General features: G+C 36.0%; 1 protein-coding gene across 1 annotated transcript in view; it reads right to left on the bottom strand.

Annotated features, from left to right (window-relative positions):
* Nucleotides 1-21,607, bottom strand: part of NLN (neurolysin (metallopeptidase M3 family)) — a 29,893-nt gene extending 8,286 nt beyond the window's left edge. Inside the window, 10 exon segments of the mRNA XM_009884220.1 lie at nt 614-815; nt 2,155-2,521; nt 4,697-4,832; nt 6,188-6,348; nt 7,079-7,181; nt 8,653-8,760; nt 13,579-13,727; nt 15,606-15,862; nt 19,935-19,936; nt 21,566-21,607. Coding sequence (XP_009882522.1) covers nt 614-815; nt 2,155-2,521; nt 4,697-4,832; nt 6,188-6,348; nt 7,079-7,181; nt 8,653-8,760; nt 13,579-13,727; nt 15,606-15,862; nt 19,935-19,936; nt 21,566-21,607 — 1,527 coding nt within the window.
* Nucleotides 21,608-21,856: the final 249 nt, after the last annotated feature.

Here is a 21,856-nt window from a genome sequence, read left to right as displayed (position 1 = left end):
TGAAACCAGCAATTTTCAAACTTTATTGACATCTTGATGCAAAATCTGCAGATTGGCTTCAGTTCTTTCTGGTCACTGTGAGAACCCTGACTGTCAGATAGGAGAGCAGGAAATACCATAGCTCAGGCAAGACTTGTTTTAAGCTTTTGATGTCAGAAATGATAGCTCTCAAGAGTACTGAATGCCAAAATGCTGGAGATTATCTGGATTCACAAATTATTTGCATTCCTAGGTACAGCAACCTATTTTTTCTTCTAATATCTAGCATGCTACTAGAAGTAATAAAAAGCCCTCTGACAGCTGTAACAGATGCCACCACTGAGCAACTTCTCTACCTTACACATGGATCTATTCACTCGTCACAGGTACCTGCATGGTGCAAATGCAAAAGTATATATTCCTATGCAAAAGTTTTTCATAAGAAGGTGTAGTCATTGCTGTAGTTTTAAATAAAAATTAAAAACAACCACCCACCCCAGCCTGCCACTTTGAAAAATAATGAAAACCTGCATATGTACTTTACTAAAACCAGAAACCACCAATAGACTTATACCTTGCTTTGAGACAATGGAGAAAGAAGTAAGTCTTATGACAGAATTGAAACACCACTAACCTGTGCACATATCTGATGCATTACATGACCAAATTCATGGAAGTAAGTCTTTACTTCATCATGTCGCAGCAATGATGGGCGATCTGACGCTGGTTTTGTGAAGTTGGTTACCAGAGCAGCTACAGACATCATTCTGCTGCCATCAGAGAGAAGGCAGCCGGGTTGGAGACCAAAGCATGCTGCATGTCCATACTTTCCTTCTCTGTATAAGAAAATATATCAGACACTATCTTCAAACCCCAAGCCTGCTCACCAGAATGGCAAAGCCTATTCAAGAACAGGGACAATCAGTCAGTGTCTCTTTAAAGCTTTACACAAAGAAATTACAACTTTTCATGACATCTAAGACTCACTAAGTTTAAGATCATGTTAAGAGCACATAGGGGAAAAAAAAAACCCACATTAAAAAAACCCAAAACAATTACCTCAGTTTAAGATTCACAGTGGCATTTACAAGAATCTGATTTTTACTCAAAAACTAATAGTATATACATTTTAGATGTCGATTCTATTTTAAACTCATACTATAACAATAAGGACTAGGTTCTGTCCTCTGAAGCAGTATTTTTTTTTATTACAGAAGAATACAGTTTACTGTATTTTCAGTGTGATCCCAAAGTTTAAAGAAATACTATTTTGAAATTTTTGCCCTAAACCTGAGTAGTTAACTAGGCAGTTAAGTCAGAAGAGTCTTACTAACAAATAGCTTCAGCAATTCACATGATATGCACCAAGCAGGAAGCAGGCAAATAGGTGAAGGAGATAACTTGCTTATCTTAAAAAGAACAATTTATGTACTACTGTATTGACTAACCTAATTTTCATAAGCCTTAAATGAATTTATATTCAAAAAAGGGTATCGGCCCTTTAACTGCTCAAGAATAATTAAAAAAAAAGAAAAGCGAGAAATAGTCAAAAAGGACTAGCTAAAAATAAATCCTGTCAAATCAGTCTAGTCACCTAATCGCTGACAAAACACAGATGATGCTGTAAATAGCTACAAATAGAGCTGGAGAGCTACAGAAATCAACCCAGAAGTAGGAATCTAGTCTTGGTCCTGATCTATTTGATATTTTCTTCAGCAGTCTGGACCACAGGGTACAAAATACACATATAAAGTTTAAAGAGGAACTGGGAGAAACTAAGAACATTTGGCAGACAGGAATATAATTGATCTGAACAAACTGGAGTAACAGTTCAACATAAATGACAAGTAAAACAAAGTAATACAGTTAAGAAGGAGAAAAGTTCAGAGAGGGAAGAAATTATGGACAACTGACTAGACAGCAATAGTGCAAAAAATGAACAAAGTAGTAATGTTTCATAAACAGAATATAAGCAAGAAACACAGAAGTACTGCAAAAAAAGAAAAAGTGTAAACAATCTGAAAATAGTCCAGAGGACAACTTAATTAACACCCTAATAGCCTTCTTAGCAGGACAAATATTTACTTCGAAATGCATTTAATTTCAACCACACCAGCAACTCACTGAGACCAATTCCATTTTAAACATGTAAGTAAAACACTAGGTCATAATTACCTTGGATAAAGGTCCAAATAGAACTGCCCTAACATTTCTCCTGTTGAATTATCCTTTACCGTATAAAGAGTAACGCTGTCGTGCCAAACATGAGCACTTTCTACTTGCTCAAATACAAGTCCAAGCAGCTTCTGTTAAATATTCAGTAAGCCTTCTGTAAAAGCCTCAATTGGGAAGTACTCCTTCAGCTTTTCTTGATCTATGGAGTACTTCAGCTCTTCTGTTTTGTTCATATAGTAATGAAGATCCCATGCATTGATTCTTCCATCATAACCGAAGTTTCTTTCTTTACACTCCTTTTTCTTCAAATCTAGAATGAATTCTCTTTCTTCCTCAACCAATGGCTTTAGCTTCTTACTCAAATCATCTGAAACAAAGATTGCCATGTTATCAACTTCCGAGTTGTTTACTATAATGTGTATTGCTATAAAATATACTCATAACTTTAAACACATGACCCAAAAGTGGATGCTAGAATTTTCCGTTTGTTGGATAACAGCAAGCAAACTGTCTGCTTTCTTGTCTTAATGAGTTTTAATTGCAGGCATGACATAAATAATACAAGAGTCCAGATATGGCTAGCAGTACTGTGAAGGGTTTTGGCAAACTTAGGCTTTTTCAAAGACATCAGAAATGGAAAGTTAACATCAAACACTTTTACTCGAAGCCTTTGATTTTACTTCATGTAATCTCAGCTGCCTTGATGTGTTTCTGCAGAAACAGCTGAAGACTATACAATTAGTTACTGGAAGTGCAACACAATTCACACACTACTTTTTCTTCTATGACTTTTCAAAACAGACTATGACCTACTTCTAGCTAAAGTCCTATAAAAGAACAAGCAACTAACAGGTTCTTGCCTATACGATGGCTAGCTTCTAGACTACCAAAGCCACTGGATATTAATCTCTACGATTCCAATTTTTCCCAATATAGCTTTTCTTGGACAAGAAGGGGTCACAGCACTATGAATCCAATACATTTAATATAAAATATTTAAGCTTATGAAACTCCCATAAAGTACATACTGTACTTATTCTTTTTAAGTATTTCTGGACTACCAGACACTTTTTTCTTCCTTAAGAATTCAGGTTACTGTTCACTATTGGTATCCAGAATGTAACATTCAGGAATTGCCACTCCTATTTCTGGGTAGGCTGTAAGGTACTATATGCATTCACATGACTGAAATACTGTTTGTAGCTGGTATTATGCTAAATTCAGAATATGTTATAGGACAGAATGCTTTTCTTCCTAGCCATAAAATCAGCTTATAAACCTTTATTTAAAAAATTAATATATATGAATACAGCAGAGGAAATCATACTGTCAGGCTTGTAGCTAAGGATGTACCACAAGAACTAAATTAAAGCTGACAATTAATTTGATGAACATTCTCTCTCTACAAGAATTGCAATGAAACAAGATATTTATGAATAGAAATATATATGATCTCATACTGTAAAAAGTTAAAAGTTGCAACAGTAACTGCTAAATTAATTAACCTTCAAAACAAACGAAAAAACCACAGTATTATATAAGCCCACTTAGAATTACAAAAGTATAAAGGATAGAAAAGAGTCCAAAGTACTAAGCAGACTTAAAAAAAATCAGGTAATTCTAACATTTAATTATAAATCAAAATCAAGTGTAAGTTCATCAACAAATATACAGATAATTCGTGTTGTCAAAAATGGGGCTGAGCTCACAACACAACAGGAGAAATGCAACAGAATCACAGGTGAAGGAAGAAGCATATGTGAACCTCCACCAAACAGACTTTATTGCTGTATTAAATTATTTGGGGAGGTTTACTGATAAGATATATCAATATACAATCATAAATGGTCTTAGGACACATTAATAAAGGAACACATACTATTTGCGGAACTACATAATTCCAGAAAGTAGAGGTTAACTCTACACACAAGAACAGGCCCACTGAGGTCAACAGGATGACTATAAACTCGTAAACTGCTTTGTTTAAAATTTTCAAGATATTTCTGTTTTCAGATCAAATTCCATTAGAGGGCTTTTGAATTCCAAATTTAATCTATTATTCCAGATTAAATTTTTTAATTCAGATCATGGAAGTCGCATCATCACATCCTGTAATCTTTCACTGCAGTTATATCAGAAAGACACCAAGGCTACAGATGCACAAAGAATTGCAGCTAACCTACGGGAATGAAAAGCTGCAACTGTGACGCAGCCTCTTGAACTGATAAAATTGCTTAGGCTGCACATGTTAATTCTGGTTCTAAATTAGGATAAATGCATTTTGGGGCAGAGAAAGACATAACAGCTGTCATAGAGCAATTATTTTCAGATTTTTGTCTTGCGCTTCCCTGTTTTGGAGCAACTGCATTTGTACAGCTACGGTCTAAAAAAAAATATATGCCAGAACAGAAGCAACAGAGTGTTCCTTTTTGGTCTAAACGTGATGGACACTGTGACCCAATTATGTATTTAAATTTATCTTGGCCAAGGGGTCATGCTGCCACAGCAAATATAAAAGTATTGTTTATAAATAAAAACAAACCTAAGAAGGCTGTTACATTATCTGTGCTCTTTGCAGTGTTTACCTCCAGGACAAAGTTGGCATGTGTATTATAACCAAGAAGCTCTGCTACTTTTGCCCTTAGTGGAAGCAATTGCTGAAGAATTTTTGTGTTCTCCTAAAAAAGAAAAGAGGGAAATTTGTACAGTGAAAACCAGAAAACACATGTAATCATAAGAACAAGTAAACATTTAAAATGAAATATTTTTAGATAAAAACACAAAATAATATAAGTCTAGCTAGATTCTTGTTATTTTTTTTGTTACAACATTTGATTACAGGTAGCTAGTTTTCTAGTCAATCTGAGTCATTACTCTCCCTAATATAATTTATCTGTTTTAATTAATCATAAGATACACCATTTCCTTTTAGGATAGTAACAAATCTTTGACTGTTGCAAAGAGTTTATTTCCTTTATGAATCATTTAAATGTGAAAGATAACAGGGAAATGGCTGACAGCAGACTTAATTGCTTGTTAGTGGTGAAGACAGACTGCAAAACTATTGTGCCAACATTCAAAGCTGGTTTGCAAATTTCCCTCTTTTGCCACTCTGACAATAGCAGTCAGAGAAAGATCTGAAACACAAAAACCCCAGGCCCTGACCTAAATGTGGTGGAGGATCCTTGAGAAGCTGAAAAAATAACTGTGTTAACCTCCAGTTCTGGAAAAGTGAGATTTCTCAGGGAAAAACCTTTTTTCCAAGCACTAGCTTCGAAGACTGTCTCACAGTTTTAAAAGCAAATCCCTTTAAGCGTGCTGACTTGAAGAGCGTTCAGTGCTTGGTGCCGTTTTATCCTATCTTGTACACTTCACATTTCCCAGCACTTCTAGTACAAAAGCTCAACTCTGCCATTGTTCTCTAATGAAGGGTTGGTACAATTGCCTGTCTGACACTTCTATCCTCATTATTTTTGTACCTGTCTAGGTGCCTGGTCTCATCAGTATCAAACAAATTATTTGTAAAATTATGTCTTCTTTTTATAAGGGATGTTTCCAGCTATTTTTCAGATAGTTAAATGAACGTTTTATAAAAAAAGATAATTAACATCTAATTAAAATTATGATCAATATGCAGTGTGTTAATTTCACATTTAATCACCTGTATTTCATAATTAAAACATGTGCTTAAATAATTCCTCTTATTCCGAAGAATCCCAAAGTACTACAGAAGCTACAATCAGAAATCCTTCTCTGGGAGGAAACTGCCAGTAAGCAGCTGCAGAACACTGTAGGGAAATTTGGAAAAAGAGCAAAATCCTACTTCTGTTAACAGCACCACTGAAACTTTATGATATGTACACACACACTAGCAGATCAAATTCTAAGACCTTTAGACTTCAAAATAAATAGGAACAAGGAACTGTTTTTGTAGTACTTGACAATAAATTTGAACTCAAATCTAACATTCAAATGTCCAGCTCAATTTTTCAACTCTGTCATTACCCTGTAGAACTGTCAATATACAACATACCTCTTTGCATCTAGAGTTAAAGGCAGATTCCATTTTTCTCCTGGTTTCTGAAATGCAGCACTTCTTCAAGACAGGAAAATAGTGGGGATACTTTAAAGTAATTTTATATTTGTCTTCCTCAGTCTTCTCTAAACTCTTAATAAAGTCATCAGGAAGGCCTTCTATACAACACAATTTAATAAACAATGTTTACCAGAATTATCCACTCCCCTCTGTTTTTATGAGATTGTTGCATTTCTTTTGCTGCAATCTAATCTGATATCAGAAATCTCCACGGAAATAACACCTCTTTTCACAGCTATTTTCAAATCACAACCAAGCAGAATAAAATTGGAAACACTTGCCATGAAAGAGAAAGATATGTAAAGCTACCAGATAAAAACAGAATATGACATAAAAAAACATCTGGTGTTATTAAAGCATGTTTTATGCCATTCCCTTCAGATAATGAATCTCCAAATGCTGTGTCACATGAAATCTCTAGATTAGTTTAAATGACTGAAGTAGCTAAAAAATATTGCAGGACAGAAAAGTTTTTCCAATAATTGCAATAATATAGTTCACAGGGGATTGCCTGACAGTGGAGAACTGAGAAAAGAAGCAAAGAAGAATAAAGTTATGAGAAAAAGAAAAAAAACCCAACTAGTAGGATACATATGCTAATGTGATGCAAAGCAAACACTTCAGGACGCACTAATCTATGAAGAAATCATAAACAGCTGTGAAGGGTAATTCTAAACTGATTTTGGGGAAGGATAAAAAACAAAACAGCGAAGACTGGAAAACAGTCAGAATTTCACTTGATCTAACCATCATTCACTGAGCCAAAAAAAGATTACTCCAGTAAAAGGGGAAGGTTGAAGAAACAGAAAGAGCAAGCATAGTACTCACCAAGTTCTTCCTTAGAAAATACAAGAAATGTGTTTTCTTCATTCAGGTTTTTGTTAAAGTCTATACACAGCTCACTCAATTTTTTCTTCATCATCTTTATTTCCTGTATCAGGTACAAACTGAACTTAGTGGAAAAACAAAAATCAAACTTGGCAATTACTATCCTCCACAGGAATAATATTTCACCTTTTCCAGCTAGGGTCTCTACTATCTGACAGTGAATACCAGCACCGAGCAAGTAACACACTGTAGGTAGTGTCATACTTCACTCTCCCCCAGTCTCCCTCTGGGTCCTGAGCAATATTGTTGCTATTGCTCTGACAACGTATCAAATGTGTTCTCAATTCAGAGAGGACTGAACACATGAACATGTTCTCTGAATAGCATTATGTGCTAACGTTCAATTATTGTCTTTTATTTGAAAGCCTAAATTACAATTTTAAGTGCAAAAATATACACTAAAATCAATGAGAATCGACAGAGTAAAAACGTATGCAACCTACTGACAAACACTCCTTTGGAATTGTACAGGTATGATAGAAAGAAGAGAATTCCCACACAAGACAAGACCATTCCAAAACCTTTTCAAAAATTCTCATATTCACCCATCTGAAACAGTTTCTAATATATCTCATACTATGTCTCTACCCCTTACTGCCAAGTTCACATAAACACAGCAGTTACCAGTAGAATACACACCAAATAAAAAAAAAAAAAAATTGGCAGAGACTATCATTAGTCAAGTTTTCACTTAAATGTAATTCAACTATTCTCTCCTTATAAAGTACTTCAAAATTCCTTTAGAGGCATCAGTTGCCCTTAAGCAATGCAAATATACATGAAACTATTCCTACTAACTGAAGGATGTGGCTAAGAATGATTATTTTCTACAGAGGGTAAAGTCTATTCAAGACCCATAAATCGAGATTGTTATACATCATCACTCAGAATCTAAAGATAATTATGCCAGCATTTCAGATGCTGACAATTTTACTTCATGATTTTCAGAGGTGGTAAGTGCTTTCATATGCTTGAGTAAATCCTCCCTTAATAAGGCCAAAATTCTCAGCACGGCTTGTACTGTCTTTAACCTACCTCGAGTTCTTTTTAGTCAAAATGCTAGAATCTTGGACACATTTTACAACATTAGTTAATAACTGAAATTAGAATAGCTGTGTCTTTGTAACAAATATACATACTTCTGAAGCTTGGACTCACAAATAACATTTCTGAGAGGTTTCTTGGCTAGCAATCTCATTTAGGCATTCTCTGTAATCAGAATATATAACAAAACTCTTCTGGGTACGCTTTGACTCTGGAAGGCTAAGAGAGGTGATGCATACCAACCCTATCCACTGAGTACTGTAAGTGTCTAACAGATTAATTTAAAAACCTTAAGATGACTGAAGTTTAAAGGATAGATCTGGAACTAAAACCAGTTAAGATTAGAGCAGTAACTGAGCAGGTCCAAAAGCACAGAGTTCAAACATATGCTTAATACAGCTACAGAACCATAATTTCATCCCTTCAACAGTTTGTCACCTTTGCTTTATAAACTAATAGTCCATATTTACATTCTGAACTTCTTTAGGAAGATGGAGTCCGTTTCTTTTTCCCACTTGAACCGATTTCTCTAGATATCGCTTTGTTTCAGGCTTTACATTTTCAAGATCACAGGTTTGCTGAAACGACAGTATAGAATAATACAATTTACAATGTGGTGTAAGAAACATACCAAGCGTTAGAAGGGTCTCAACACAATTGTTCTTTAGAACACCACTATAGTAAAAAAGGAATTTTAGTGTGAAGAACTTTCCAAAAACAGTTCCCTCATACAATAGTATTCTTATACTGATGTAGCACGGTTTTAAAATAATTTTCTTCTACCAAGTATCTCAGCACATTTATATGCTGTCATAACGTCAAGCCCTTTTAGTTTATGGAACAGTGCACTTAGGCTTTTCCTGTAGAGATAGTTTTCTCACACATACTTGAAGAAAATCAGTGCTATAAAGTAAAACTGTACCTTAAAACTTCCAGGGATTAAAAAAATCCCAGAAGATTAGGTGTATCAATGAAGGTTATCAGACGGCATAAAATTTGAGCATATACATCTTCTCTTTCAGAAGAAATCATTCAGTGACAACAAATAAAACAGTATTTCTAGATCTGGGTATGTCATTATGAAGATTCTTGAATGGTCACTTCCTAAAGCAACCAAAATTAAGAGGCACAATACTGGTTGCAACAGAACATGGATCAGTCCTGTAAGGGTCTTTTAATTCAGAAACTTGCCATTTTGTCCTAAATTGAAAATAATGCTGTACACCTTCTAACTTTATCTTCCCTCATCTAAATGTGAACATTTAAAACAGGTGTTAACTTATAGTCCTTGTTAAAAAGGACATATTCTATTTAAGTTCAACTTCAAATATGAAGATGTTGGAATTCGCTCTGACTTGTCTTAACAACCCTCTTGTCAGCTTACCTACATACAATTAATTTTTGACTAGCACCTCTGAAAAGTAAGGAGGTTGAAACATGCAAATTTTATGAAAGAGTTACACAACTGTGAACAGTTGTCAACTAATGACCTGCCAGTGCAAATTACCTCTCTTCCTTAAACAGAAAAAATAAGAGGCAGGAACGTAGCTGTATTCTAAGAGTAAATAAATAAGAATAAAAACTCTGAAACAGATATTTTCCCAACTGTAATTTAAAAATAATCCATACAACACCACATAAACAATGTCTCCTCCCATCAGTGCCCTTCATATAAGATTAAAAAATTCGTGGAGACTGGTTTTTAGAACTCTGAGAGAGTTTAGAATGGTTTAGCCTTGTGTTCACTCTGCAGAGTCAGAAGGCCCAGTAGCGTTATGCTACAGCCAGACTGCTAAGCATTACTAGAATTGTGCCTAAGTGTCTTATGTGTATACCAATAGCCTATATGCAAGAATTTCTAAGTCCAGTGAAAAAAATGACAGCAATCTTTTTACTTTTTGATAAACCAACTTTTCTAAAGCACCAGGCAGATTTAACTTAGTTTACCGATACTGTCTGTCATGGTTTGGCCACTTTTTTGATGACGATTGAGTCATGTGGTTGCACGGTGTGCCCTTTACCATGGCTATGATTTTTTTGCAGCACTTGGCTGTTGCCCTTTTTTTCCTTTTAATTAAACAAAAGGAGGTAAATGGTGGAAATCCCCTTTTGGGAGGAAAATAAGTGAAGAAAATCATGCCCTCTGTCCTCTACAAGTCAAACCTCAGAAATCTTCATTTCCAATAAATGCATACGGCAAGCCACACAGAATATTTCCCAACACAAAGATAAAAAGAATGCTATTACTCTACTCCCTGTGACCCTCAGGCTTCCTGCTCTGCTTCTGGCAAACAATGCTCCCTGAAATTCTGCAGCTTCATGAAGATCTTTATGCTACCAAGCACTACATCTAGAAGTGTCAACGCTGTGATATTGAGTACAAAAATATTTGTAACAATCAGAATTTTCACATACTGTTTTTCCACGGGACAACCCACAATTCCAGGGTTCTTTTTTCTGACCTAAGACTAGTGTGATAGAAAAAGCACGACTTCAAAATGATAGAGGTGAAAAATGCAGATACTGTCACTACATTAACATTTGTATCGTGCTAACCGTGCTGCCAGGCTCAAAAACAGAAAGGCTGAGAAAAAAATGGAGTACTCTAATCTCTATAAAAAGACATTGCCTTTATTACAGTAACAGTTAAGGACAGACGATTGTGAAAGTCTCACTGAGTTACTTAGGCATTGTGAGGGATCTCCCAGCCCCTTTGGTGGGGATATGGAACTGCCATGCTTCTGGAAATCTGGGCCCAAACCCAGCAAAGATTTTTAGGCAGAAGAAGGGAATTCACAAACACCAATTTTAAGCCCTTAAAGCCAGTGAATATTGGCTCCTTCTACAGCTAAGAAACAAGAAAATTGTTTGGGGAAAAAGGAGGAGAAAACTAAGCGCACTTCACCCTTCTCTTGATGACTACACATCTCTACATACACTTCAAAGAAATCAATAGCTTATAGTCTTAATATTAGCCTTTGTGAAGTTTATCTGCATCACAGACATGCTTAAGATCAGGATGATACACATTCAAGAAGACCTGTCAGGTCTTTAAGGATAAACAAGTGTATAAACCCGCACAGGCACAGGAACCAAGCGTGCTCTATGGTCATCCCTGAACTTCAGTCCTGTCAGGATGGTCTACATCGTTCTGTGTTTCCTTGATGAACAATTTTCAGAAAAGAAGTGCTAATTTCAAATATGCTCCACACATAAAATTTTGGAACTTTTCAGAAGTTTTAGAACAGTCATCATTGATGATTTTATACACCATTTCACATTTGTTTTGGACAACCATGCTACCTTATTCCATGAAGAAATCTTCAGGCAGAATAAAAAACAAAACCTACTTAGAATATCATGAACAAAACCTACAGCAGCTGTTTACATCAGGCTGAGTTTCCTGAGGGCATGTGGGTGGAGAAGACTGGCAACATTCTTAAGCATGCCTCTGCTAGCCAACATGTGCAGATGTTAGGAGTAATAAAATTTAAAATGATAGTTACACTACCAAATTCACCTTTATTCCAAGCTTCAGGCCCCAAAATAAAAGTTTGCTAAAGAATAAGATCTGGAGCATATTCAACAAAATAAATTTATGCAGGAATTCCCGCCCCCCTAATATGTGGGGAAAATAAAGAGACTAAATTATTTTCAGTTGTTTTTTTTTCCTAATTAAATACAAAAACCTCACAGATCTTCCACCATCAACAATTCTTAAATAAAGCGGAATATAGGAAGAATACTAAACAGTTGTTAACTTAGAAAAGTTTAGGCCTTGTTAAAGGGAGCAAAACCATTCAGGATGTCACTGAGATGAAGCAGATTTACTCATCTTTCAGTGAACTGCCTGTATTATAAATAACACAGGAGTGTGAAGGCCCTCACTCTCCTCACCACAATTTAATCCGACCCTTGTGCAGGATCATGAGTCCGAATTCATATACCTGAACTATTAAATCCTTAGTGAGGCCACGAAAAACATGATTCAATCAAAATGTTTTACTGGCTCTTTTAAACTGATAACATTACTTCAGCAAAACATTTCTGTTTGTGGAAGTCCGTTTTTATGTGCAGGTGGAACCTGATTTTTCAACTAAGAGTTTCTAACAGGAGAAGGCATTAGAAATTTAGCAAAAATTAACAAGAACTTTGTGACTTAGAAATAGCAAGACTTGAGCAGTCTGGTACTACTGGCAATTTCACATCTGTTCTACAGCAAAAACTGCTACTACTTTCATAGTTATTAAGTTGATAGATACTCAGAGGTCACACCTCTGGAAAACTAATACTAAAACATGCTTCCATGCTACAGTTAAGCCAAGAAAAATCTCTAAAAAAATTAAATGGAGATTTAAGCAAAAATTGTACCTGTTATAAAAGCCAAGTACTGTTGCAAAGGAAAATGAAGTAGAAAAGCACCAAATGAAAAAGATTAAAAATTAAAAATAGTATTATAAGAAAGTAATACTAGCGAATAACAACAACTAGTTTTCACTAGCTACTATCAGAAATTACTGTAAATTAAAAATACCTTTAGGGTTAATCTGCCATACCTGTGTATACTACACCAGAGGGTAGGGAAAAAATCTCAGCAAATACATATCAAACCATTTAATTAAATACCCGCACAAACACACAAACAATACCCAGCTAGAGGAGAACCCTTGAAAATGTGCCTAGAAAATACAACGATAGAAGACAATAAAATTGGAAGGCCCTTTAATAAGGTCCTGCAAATATTATTCCAGTTCCCAGTCAATGCTGCAAAAAGCACAAATGATGACTCCAACAAATAGTGCTGCAATATATTATCAGCATCACAAGAAGGTTAAAAATCAGTGGGGTTGACAGGGAAGATTCACATCTGAAGCATGGACAAATGTATATATTTAAGTTTTCATATTAGATAGCTTCCTTGAATTATCTTTAAATTACACTTTTTAAAATAAAGCACAATTTTGGACACAAATTCAAAAGCTATATTGCCTCTCTTCTTCCCCTTGGTGATGCTCTGGGCAAACAAGTTCAGGGAGCTCAGCTAGCAGAAAACAATAGATTTTATTTTTCCTGATGGGCTTCCTCTTGCTAGTTTATTTTCCTTGTACCAGCTCATTGAGAGATCAGACGAAAGTCAAAGCCACGGACAGAGAAGGATATACACACCTAGTCACAAGAGGCAAAGAGTGGGACCACCAAATTACACTGGCTTAAGTTTTTGTGGAACCACAGCCTTTTTGTATAGCTGTGTCCAACTAGGAAGATTTGACTGGTACAGACACAGTGGAAACACAGTGATGGGGATCTTGAAAAGTGCTGCGGACACTAACTTCTTTAGAGAAAAGTTTTTCACTGCTGAAATTTCCACAAGTTATGTAGATATCATTGTGATTTACCTGCAAATAAATAATCTTCTGAAACACATCTTCTCTCATGCTCATCTCCACATCAAAATTGGAAAGCTTTTTATCAGCTTCTGTGCTTGCTAAGCGTACATCTTTGTCAGGTGAGACATGCTGGGGAAAATCCAACATGCTCCTTTCCACTGTTTAAATAAAAGGCAACAAATACTTACACAGAAGGCTAGAAATGCTTTAAGGATAAGTAAGGAACTTCCCTCCCCACCCCCGATATTTATAGAAAACATAGAAACAAGTACCCAAAGCAACTTCTGATAAGGCTTGAAGCAAATAAAGTGGTTACAGATAATGTAAAAATGAACAGGTGAAAGGACAAAACTGCACACCATTATAACAAATAAACATTTCACAGAAACTATCTATTACCCAAGCCTAATTATCTCACCTTCTTACTTCAACAAAGTCAACAGAAAGGTGTATAAATATGATATGTGATTTTTTGAAAGACGAACCATTTGTAAGTGAAGACTGACATTGTTTCATAGCTGGCACAGATGCTTCCATGTTAGCCTTTAAAGTGAAAGCTCTGAGTCTTTCAAACAGACCCATCTGTCCCAAAGTTATTTTTACATTGTTATGAGAAGAATGTCAAATCCCCGTCTTCTCTTCTGTGTTTAAGGAGAAATGATAAGGCAAATACGGAAGATGCAGTCTACATATTCTGAAATTCTAGAGGTCAGAAGCTGAGCAATACTATTTTAGAGTACACTTTTGAGATTAAGTAAATCCTTGCTTATTAAAGGAATGTTGCATCTTATAATGGCATTGAATAGAAGTGCTAAAATGGAAATTAATCATTATGACCAGCTGAATTAACTCAAAACCCATTATAATTTCACACCCCTTCAACTCCGCAAAAGCACATTTTAGAGTAACAACATTTTAGGATGATTTAAAGCTTTGTAATTTTATGTAATCTGAAGTTGTTTTATGAAATCCTGAGATACTTAGCCCTTCAGAGACCTTTGGAATGCAAGCATGGGCATATGGTTCTTCTTGAAGTCCATAGGAAACTTCCCCTGCCCCTCCTCCTGTCCTCGTGCCAAGATGTTTCAAAATAATGAAGTGAGTTTTGGCAGCTTCCAAGTAAAACATAAAATCCGTGACTTTTCAGAGAATAAGTTCCAGTTACTGGGGCGGGTCTTTCATGTACATGTGAAGCAGACACACAGGACTTAAAAATCCAAGGTCCTAATGGAAGTCTAGCTGTGGTAATATATTCGTATCATATGCTGTGGGCACATGCATTTGTCCCATATCCTCTGACTGACAATTATTAACAAATTAACTGAATTACCTGTGTTTGACCATTAAACTCAAGCCATATATTGCCATGTCTTGATAATTCATAGAGAACAATTTAGATATGACTGCATGACCAACACCTGTTCCTGGATTCTTCCAAGACCTTGCAGGCCATAATACAAAAGTGAGCAAGAAAAGCAGTCTTCTTGCAAAAAGCATTCAAAAATTCCCCTACTCTCAGCCATCACATTTTCTCCACTAGGAGGTTATCAACCTCTCCATTGTTCCATTTGACTTGCTTGTCTCAGATTCTGCAGTGTCCAAAAAAGGCACTGCTTACCAGGTTTGAATGTACTATGCATACCACAGACGCTGCAGTTTACACTGTTGCACACTGTCCCCTAGCGGCTGTACACCGCTTGAAAAGAAAATCTAACTGTGTGGAGTTTCACATGCAAAAAGAAAACAGGTCACCAATGTAGTTCTCCGGATGTGTCAAAGAGATCAAAAGCACAGTTTTGCTAATCCTTATTTTTGTCTCTAGAATAAAATGGCAGAACTTTGTAGCTGATCATCTTACATATTGCTGAGAGGTCCTGGAACATTGTTATGACCAGAGGACCCTTGAGAGGCCTCTACATATTCTACACACAAACAGCATGGATCAGAACTGTAAGGAACAACTATCTTTTCTCAATGTTTTTTTTATGTGCAGATGGAATGGCCTATGGAAGGAATCACAGAAAACGTACACTAACCTGCATATTCCACTTCTATATCTGCCAAGGCCCGCACAGTATTTTCATGTGTTACTTCTCCAATATCAAGCATCCCGACACTGTCATATACATGCTTTGTCTTCCTGATTAGTTCTTCTGTTCTTGTTCTGATTTGTTCTGGCGACAGGTCCCATCTCAAAAGGTTTCGGCCTGATGCTATGTATGAAGAAGCCTTGAGCTGGCTACTAATTTCTGCTCCTAATGTCATTCTCAACACAAGCCGTGGCCCAATGGACCTGAAAATATAAAAACTATCTTTGTATAGCAAGACTCTAGTTCAAGAGGCAGTTTATAGTAAACAGTATAAAAAAGGCAACAGACCTTTAATAATTACAAAATATTTTTAGAAGCAAGAACAAAGTCCTTTTTAGAGCCATAGCTTGTCCAGCAGGACCATACACAGATGTTACCCTTATCAATTAAGTCTAACTTTAAATAAATCAGAGGTCTGTCTTCTACCTTTTCCATCAAGAGGATGATTAAGTGCGGACAGGGATACAAGCTTTGGTATTGACAAAACCAGACAGATTAAGTTACAATTCAATCCTCTAAGAAAAACAGAATTACAGCTACTGAAACTCTACAGAAACAGTATTTGCATTTTTGAAATAAGGAATAAAACCCACAGTGATTTGTAAGTTATGATTCCAAGAACTGCAATGATGCACAAAACAAGCTGCAAAAAAAGGTAATTTGGTCATGCTCATTATCATAAATAATTTTACATTTATCCAGGTTTTCTGCCACATAATCAGCCACGGAAGGAAAACGTCTAGTTGTTACTTACTTGAAAATGTCTTCCTTTAATTCTTGCAGATTTTAAATAGACAGTTTCACTCTATTGCCAGAAGAGGCACATAAGTTTACTGTAATTTATGTACTATTAATCCTGATTATATAATTCAACTATATTTCATCTTTAGGTAGCAGAGAAGTTTACATATGTAACTGATTTTAGTGTGTTGTTCAGTCAATGGCTGCATTTTCACTAATCTTTTTGACAATATTTTTTAAAAAAAAAAGTGACTCAGGGTAATGATTCCAAATGTAAGTTAGTAAGATACTGGCTTCAGAAACAGACGCTTCTACCCTCCCACCACAACAAACCAATACTCAACTTGATTGTACAAAGGAAAAGGATACAGACTCAGAGAACTGACTGAAGTGGGGCTAATAGAAATCCTCACTGTCAAGATGTCCACCTGGCAACTATAATAACAGCTTGAAATAGTTGCTGAGGGAGATAATTTGATAGTAATTAAAAGACAGCTTTCGTTCAAGGACTAAAACTTAAAAACTTGCTGCAGTGTTTAGTAACATAGGAGGATCAGAGGAAGATCTCTGGCTGGCAGAGACTTACTATCTGTTTCCCTGTTTTAGTTGCATAACTTAAAAAAATAATAATCATACATTGTTATGGAAATAATGACAACTTAAAATTTTCAACCATAACTAAAGAAATACAAGAACACACAGAGAAAGCTTGCTACTAAAAGGGATGTTTACATAACACTATTTTATATTAAATACCTTTTCATCTTAATGCTAGCCACCGTACCTGTATTAATTTTATTGCAAAACCAGTCTGGTATGTACATAAGTGCTCAGATAGGTTTTGGAATACAATGCAGGCAGCATGCATAAAAGAACAGGCAATTTTAGCCTGAAGGAAAAACAAAGCAGAAGAGTGAAGTGCCAACAATCTGAAAAGAGCCACATGCAGGCTTCTCTTTGAAGGCAAGACGTTTTATTAAGTATCTCACTTGTCTGTAAGATAGCCTAGCCAAAATAATTTTTATGCAAGACAAAAATGAAAGACAACATTTCTGTCTACACTTTGTGTTGAGAATTTTTTTCCCTTGTGTTACCACAGTTTCTTCAAATCTCCCCATACCAGTGTAGACAAGATGTTTGCTTTTCCCTTCTGCTGGCATACAGGAACATCAATGTCCAGCATATTGATGATTTAACTCTGAAAACGAAGCCTGAATAAAGAATATTCCTTCCACCTCTGTGCTATCCGTCTGGTACCAACACAGGTCTGACATTAATGCCGTAGTAGCTTGTCCACTGGACTACTGAAACTTTGAAATTCAGTTAGAAGTTTATGATAAATGAAGCTGCTTTCATGAAAGCAAAAGATTCAGTATTGGCATTCTCAGAATGCATTAGTTTCCTACCCCAAAACCACAGAATTCTACCCCAAATCTGCAAATCCCTTAAAGAACAGTACTTCATTAAACCATGAACAGCCTCCAACTGGACTGCACTATGTCTAGTTTTTTTACTCATTGCTATGGCAGCTCTCATACAACCTCATGGGAGCAGAAGGGGAACTGTCGGGGACTGAGGCAAAAGAAGGGTTAAGTGTAGTAGAACTAACAAGGAGGAATCAGCAGCTGCAGCACTGTTCTGGCAGACTATGAAGTTGTGTGGAGCTACTCCCTAGATAAGGAGGTGCTGCTCACAGGGAAGAGAGATTCCCTTCTCGGTGGGAACATGATCTTTTAGACTATGCGATGGTGTAAACAAGTGAAGTAGAAAATTACTGGCCTTGGTAGAAAAGTATATAAAGAACACACTTGCTTAATAAAGCTGATTTCAATCCTGCATATCAGAGTCCGTGCCTTAATCCTCACAGAGAACCTCCTCAAAAGTAGGTTCAAGGCTCTGAACTCTATCCCCCCCATTCTGCTGAGATTATCAGAAAGCATACAAAATGTGCCAAATTAATGTCAAAATAAAAGAAAAATGGAATGAAAGGAAAACAGCCTGAACAACATAAAAGCTGACAACTATGCTAAAGTGCCTGATATGAAGCAGATAGTCTTTTTGAAAGGGAACCTACAGCTTTCTGTCATTCATTACCTTCAGCTAGCCATATAGAAAACGCAGCCCTGTCACTGACCAACTATGTATTATCAGGAACAAACACTAAAATAGTCACAGCACCAACAGATTATATTAATTTCAGCCTGTCCAACAAGTTTAATTAATAATTAAAGTTGGACTGACGTAATGAACTCAAATGTAGGTTCCCTGATTACTGCAGAGCACTGCTTTTAAATACCAAAAAAAGATGCCACCTGATTTTCGTAGTATGTTGGCTAGTTGCATTGTGGAATGCAGATAAAAATTTGACAGCTGTATAAATGATTGCCATAAATGCCAGCAAGTGGTTGTCTATCTGTTAGAGACAGGAAAACACTGACTGCCTTGTTTTGAAATGATGACACCTAGTCTCCTCCTGCTGATACAAGGAAGCAGTCATTTGTGTAGATTAACAAAGGCAGTACAAACTCGAGGACCTGTAATACCTGATCAAATGAAGGTGGGCCTTCAAACACTGTAACGTAACATTTCACATAAAAACAATCACCAGATGCAACTCTTCAAATAATTGTTTACAGACATGTGTTGTTACCTTGCTACCAGTAAATCAGACTGTATTTAGGGCCCATGTAACTTACATCAGATTAACAAACACCAAGGTGTAAGTAAAAATCTATGCACAGGTAAAATCTTGGCTGTTTCTTTCATGGCTTAGTATTTCATATTCTTTGCCTACATAGAAATATAAATAAATAAATTCCCCAAACTCCATGTACCATACTGAAATAAAATTTATAATTTACTAACTTTATCTTGTTTGTGCAAGAAAGAAACAAAGAAATAATGGCAAAATTAAAGATCAAATAGACTATAAAGAAGCAAGAAAGACGAGTATAACTAAAATAGTATGACTGTTTCAAAAATGCTCTGCTACTACTCTTGTCATGTTATCCGAGAGAAAATATTACAGTAAATTGTATCACTGAGGGAAACTAACTTCCCAGATATAAAGTGGAAAATAAATTCTATTAATAATGGTAGCAACCAGGTGCAACAGCAAACAGCTTTCTTCAAATAGCAACTGAACTGAGAAGATGCAGTGAATATTTTAGGCTTACTTTTGGTAAATGGCAGCAACATTATGGAAGAGCCAACCATCGCTTGGACTCAGCAATCACAAGTTGATTCACTTTAAATTAAGCAGAAGGATAAACAAATGTAGGTCTACCAAAAATGTTACATTTGTACAGCAATTATCCCATGTGGCCATGGGTAGGCTGTTGCTAATGCCTGAAGTGACTAGTTCAAACCGTGTCAGATATGACACTTAATTTTCCGCAGTGCAGTGTAGAACGGTAGATACATCTAAACAAGCCTGGGTTAAGGATAAGGCAATACTGCTGTTGGACGTGAACCTTATGACATTCCTCTTCTTTTCTGTTCCTCCCTCTGCTGCTTCTTTCTGTCCCTGTACACCACTGCATCAATGACAGCAACATAACTGTTGGTAGGGTCATACTTCAAAAAGTCAGGGCAGCGTATAGATGAAAAATTAAGTGGACCAAAAAAATGCAGGGGGGACAGCTTTTTTTCAGCTCATCAGTTCCACCATCTATTTGATGTGTGACCTCAAAACAGTTGTGCTGGCCTAAACCAGGATCAAAAGTGTTAATAGCCACCTAAGCCTGCACGACTGCTAGAAACACGTATGAAATACATGGATTGAGTCTAGCAAAAAAAGTCTCAAGATGACTGCTGTCAGTAAGCATACCATTTAAATGCTCCAAAGTGAAAAGAGCTGTTGATGCTAAGAGGCAATACTGGTTAGAACAAACTAGAATAAATTGGTCAGAAATACATGTAAGTTTGAATTTTAAGGGACATTTGTAACCATCAGGGCAGTGAGATTCTGAAACAGCTGCCCAATAAGCACCAGGAAGTGAAAACACCTGTATTGATAACAAGGAGCTTGACCAGCTTGTAAAATGGATTATATTACTTGGTTACCTAAGTTAGCACAGGACTAGACTTGATCGTCCCAATTGTCACTTCCAGTCCATATGTTCTCATGAGGTCCTTCAAAATTAAGCACCTTTATTTACACTGCATTTTTACTATGAATATCTAACTGGCCTGTCTTGCCAGTTGCCCTGGCTTTTTTCTTGTGTGCATGCCATTGCAGTGGAATGACATACAAGGCAGACTGAAATATATTATGCATTTGTGCAGTGCTTCCTCCATCTATGTAAAGGAAGGAAAGGCACAGAAATTTGGTTTGGACTTTTAGCTACAACAGAGTATTATAGAAGCAACTGTTTTCACAAATTATGGTATTAATCTGCCAATCCTCCCAAAAGCAGTAAGAATGATAAATTCTACCAAAAGCAGTGTAAGTTGAATAACAATTTAAAAGCTCAGTGGCTACTTCTGAAAGAGAATTTTTAAGAAGAAAAGAAAAAAAGCTTCCAAATTACAGACTGTAATCATTGCTATTTTTGCTAGAATGCCAGGTAATCTATTTTACCAACAAATCTACAATTTGATTACTTGCTGCTTCTGGAAAATACAAATTTGATTTTAAAAAGGCGAATACTCTATTACAGCAATACAGTGACCAACATAACTGCTGCAATGACAAACAAAGCAATTGAATTTACAGACTGATTTTTAACTTATGCAGTAAGTATTTTAAACATATTAAACATTTCTGTAAGTCCGATTTTGTTTAGAAACATTTTCTGACTCTGGAACATGGCAAGCAAAACTGGTCTGATTGACTTTCGTAAGAGGAGGTGATTTCCACCCAGTAGTCTGGAGTGGAACACACAGAAGTGTCAGGGTACTGTTTCTGCAGTGTCTGATTTCTAAAATTATGGTATACATGATTCTAAGGAAAAAACAAACAAGAAAGCTACAATCTATGAAGCAGAAGCAGTAAAGGGGAGTACCAGCTTTAGAAAATACAAACACAAAAACCTGCAAGCTCATTTACAATATGCTTCTACTACTGATAATCACTTTATAATATGGTCAAGATTTAAGCCTGCTATAATTTTACAGAATAAAGTGTGTTAATAAAAGTATTTCTGGGAAACATATATACAGACTTTTTTGTTTATTGTACTTGCTAATAGATCTGACTGTTCCATGTAGCCACACAAAAATCAGAGTATAACAGCTTCATGTAGGATGCAAAACTATATTCTCTGCTGACAAAAGGTCTGGGGTAACAGCTTTAGGCATAAAGCGGTAGCCAAGATTTTAAAAAAGGGTGAGAGAAATACAGAGAGAGAGACTGGTCTCAAACTCAGATAATTTAGTCATCTTCTAGTCTTTAAATACTCTAATGGCAAATAAATACAATTAAGTTTTTCCTGCTATGCCTTACGTATACTTCA

This window comes from Charadrius vociferus, unplaced genomic scaffold (genome assembly GCF_000708025.1).
Source record: "Charadrius vociferus isolate BGI_N301 unplaced genomic scaffold, ASM70802v2 scaffold183, whole genome shotgun sequence".
Taxonomy (NCBI): Eukaryota; Metazoa; Chordata; class Aves; order Charadriiformes; family Charadriidae; genus Charadrius; species Charadrius vociferus.
The sequence above is the reverse complement of the archived record's forward strand: the minus strand, read 5'-3'. Positions and strand labels throughout refer to the sequence as shown.